Raw genomic sequence first — 1,935 nt, 5'->3', positions numbered from 1 at the left:
GAAGCATCGGGATCAAAGGTTCAAGGTCACCTTCCGCTTCGCAGTGGGTTCTAGGCCAGCTTGGACTGCATGAAGACCCTGTTGCTTTGTTAAATGTTTTTAAGTTCTCTTGCCACAGTCAAATAAAGTTTTGAGAAGGAGATACCATTTGCTGTATGGTTGAGATTAATTTATTGAAACATGAAAGTTTGTATTATATTGTTATAATGAAAGGAAAAAGAGATTGGTAATTTGAAAACGAAGATTCCAGACTATTCCATGGAAAGGGTTCTCTTTGTTGTTGTCTCTTGATTCTGGAGTTTCTTTTCAGAGTTATCTTGATCTTCAAGAGAATTCATCAGGCAGCCCCTGATGATGTATACAGCTCGTTGAGAATTCAGCAGAGTCGTGAGCGTGAGAGGATCCCAGTGGCCCAAGGAAGAATCTCACTCTTCAGTAGAAGCTGGAGAAGCCATGGCCTCCAAAAGATGAGGGATGGTAGTAACCATATCCGTAGTTTCCATAGCTAGAACCATATCCATAGCCTCCAAAGCCATGGTTGCCCAGTCTATGGAAGCTGCCACCTCCACAGCCATAGCCATAGCCCAGGCCATTAAAGCCTCTGTGGTTGTAGCCATAGCCACTGACACCTCCATGGCCATGGTGCAGGCCACTAAAGGTTCCATGGCCATAGCCCAGTCCATTGAAACCTCTGTGGCCATAGCCTCGGCCTCCATAGTAGCTGCTGTAGCTGCTCATGGTGTCGGGAACTGTAGATTGGTTTAGATGTTGAGGGTAAGTCGCTTGCCTGTGACCATCACTAACCTCTCCTGGGTTTTATACCCTCGATGGTGGGTGGGGCAAGTCACACAGGATTACCCCATTAGTGGAGATGGAATTGCGTAAGAAAATCTCATCTACCTTATTAGGTAAAACTTTAGGGCAATTTCTTTCACTAATTAAAGATATTTTCGTTTGGTTTCTGTGAAGTTGGGATTCCAGTGGTGACGATGCTGCCTTCAAAGACCTCTGCTTTGGTCCTCCTGTTTAAAGCTCTATAATCAGACATGAAAGAGTCAATCACCTCCAATTTCATCACTTGGAATAGTTTGCTCATTACAGCCCTTTCCCAGTACCTCTGATACGGCTTCTGCCTAATTTATTCATTGCATAGGTATTTAATGATAACTGAGTGAACCTCGTCCAACACGCTGGAGGTGGAGAGATTATTGTAAATAGGAACTTCTCATCCCAACACATGGCGGCAGCTCCTTTATCTCTTCTCATCATGACGATTAAGACATCTCAACTTTCCTAATTAGTGGGATTCACTGAGGTGCTTTTATTCATTTACACATCACATGCCCCTCACGTCCAGTCACCCACCCACCATCTCTTCCCTTTTCCTCTTTTTTCTACCTTTGCTTGCCTCCTATTGCTGTCATAAAACACCATGACCAAAAGCAACTTGGGGAAGAAAAAGGGGTTTGTTCCGCCTCACACTCCAGGTAACATTCTATCACTGTAGGAAGTCAGGGAAAGAATCTAGAGGCGGGAACTCCATCAGGGGTCGCGGAGGGATGTTGTGTGTTAGCTTACTCCACATGGCTTTCACAGCCTGCCTCCTTACACAACTTAGACCACCTGTCCGGAGGTGACACCACCCTAAGGGCTGGACCTGCATACACCAGTTGTTATTCAAGAAAACGCCTCACAAGCTTACCTGCAGCTTAATCTGGTGAGGGCATCCTCTCAGTTGAGTTTCCCTCGTCTCCAAAATCTCTAGCTTGTATTAAGTAGACAACAAAATAAAACACCAGGACAAACACCTTTCTCTCAGTCCCTAATAATTTTATCTTCCACTTGCAACTCATCACTTATTTTTAAAGAGGAAGACATGACACTTGCCCTACCAGGTCTGGCTTATTTCACTTAACATGATGCCCTATATAGTTC

At 44.5% G+C, this 1,935-nt stretch overlaps 1 protein-coding gene across 1 annotated transcript; it reads right to left on the bottom strand.

Annotated features, from left to right (window-relative positions):
* Nucleotides 1–432: 432 nt before the first annotated feature.
* Nucleotides 433–738, bottom strand: LOC101830518 (keratin-associated protein 19-5-like). The gene has a single exon (XM_005073899.1). The coding sequence runs from the start codon at nucleotides 736–738 to the stop codon at nucleotides 433–435; it is 306 nt and encodes a 101-aa protein (XP_005073956.1).
* Between the last annotated feature and the right edge of the window lie 1,197 nt (nucleotides 739–1,935).

The sequence above is a fragment of the Mesocricetus auratus genome, unplaced genomic scaffold (genome assembly GCF_017639785.1).
Source record: "Mesocricetus auratus isolate SY011 unplaced genomic scaffold, BCM_Maur_2.0 Super-Scaffold_100008, whole genome shotgun sequence".
Taxonomy (NCBI): domain Eukaryota; kingdom Metazoa; phylum Chordata; class Mammalia; order Rodentia; family Cricetidae; genus Mesocricetus; species Mesocricetus auratus.
Note: the sequence above shows the minus strand (reverse complement) of the source record. Positions and strands in the feature narration are given on the sequence as shown.

What these genes read in the sequence shown, in the direction of transcription:
- LOC101830518 (XM_005073899.1), bottom strand. Translation starts at nt 738, where the DNA reads ATGAGCAGCTACAGCAGCTACTATGGAGGCCGAGGCTATGGCCACAGA.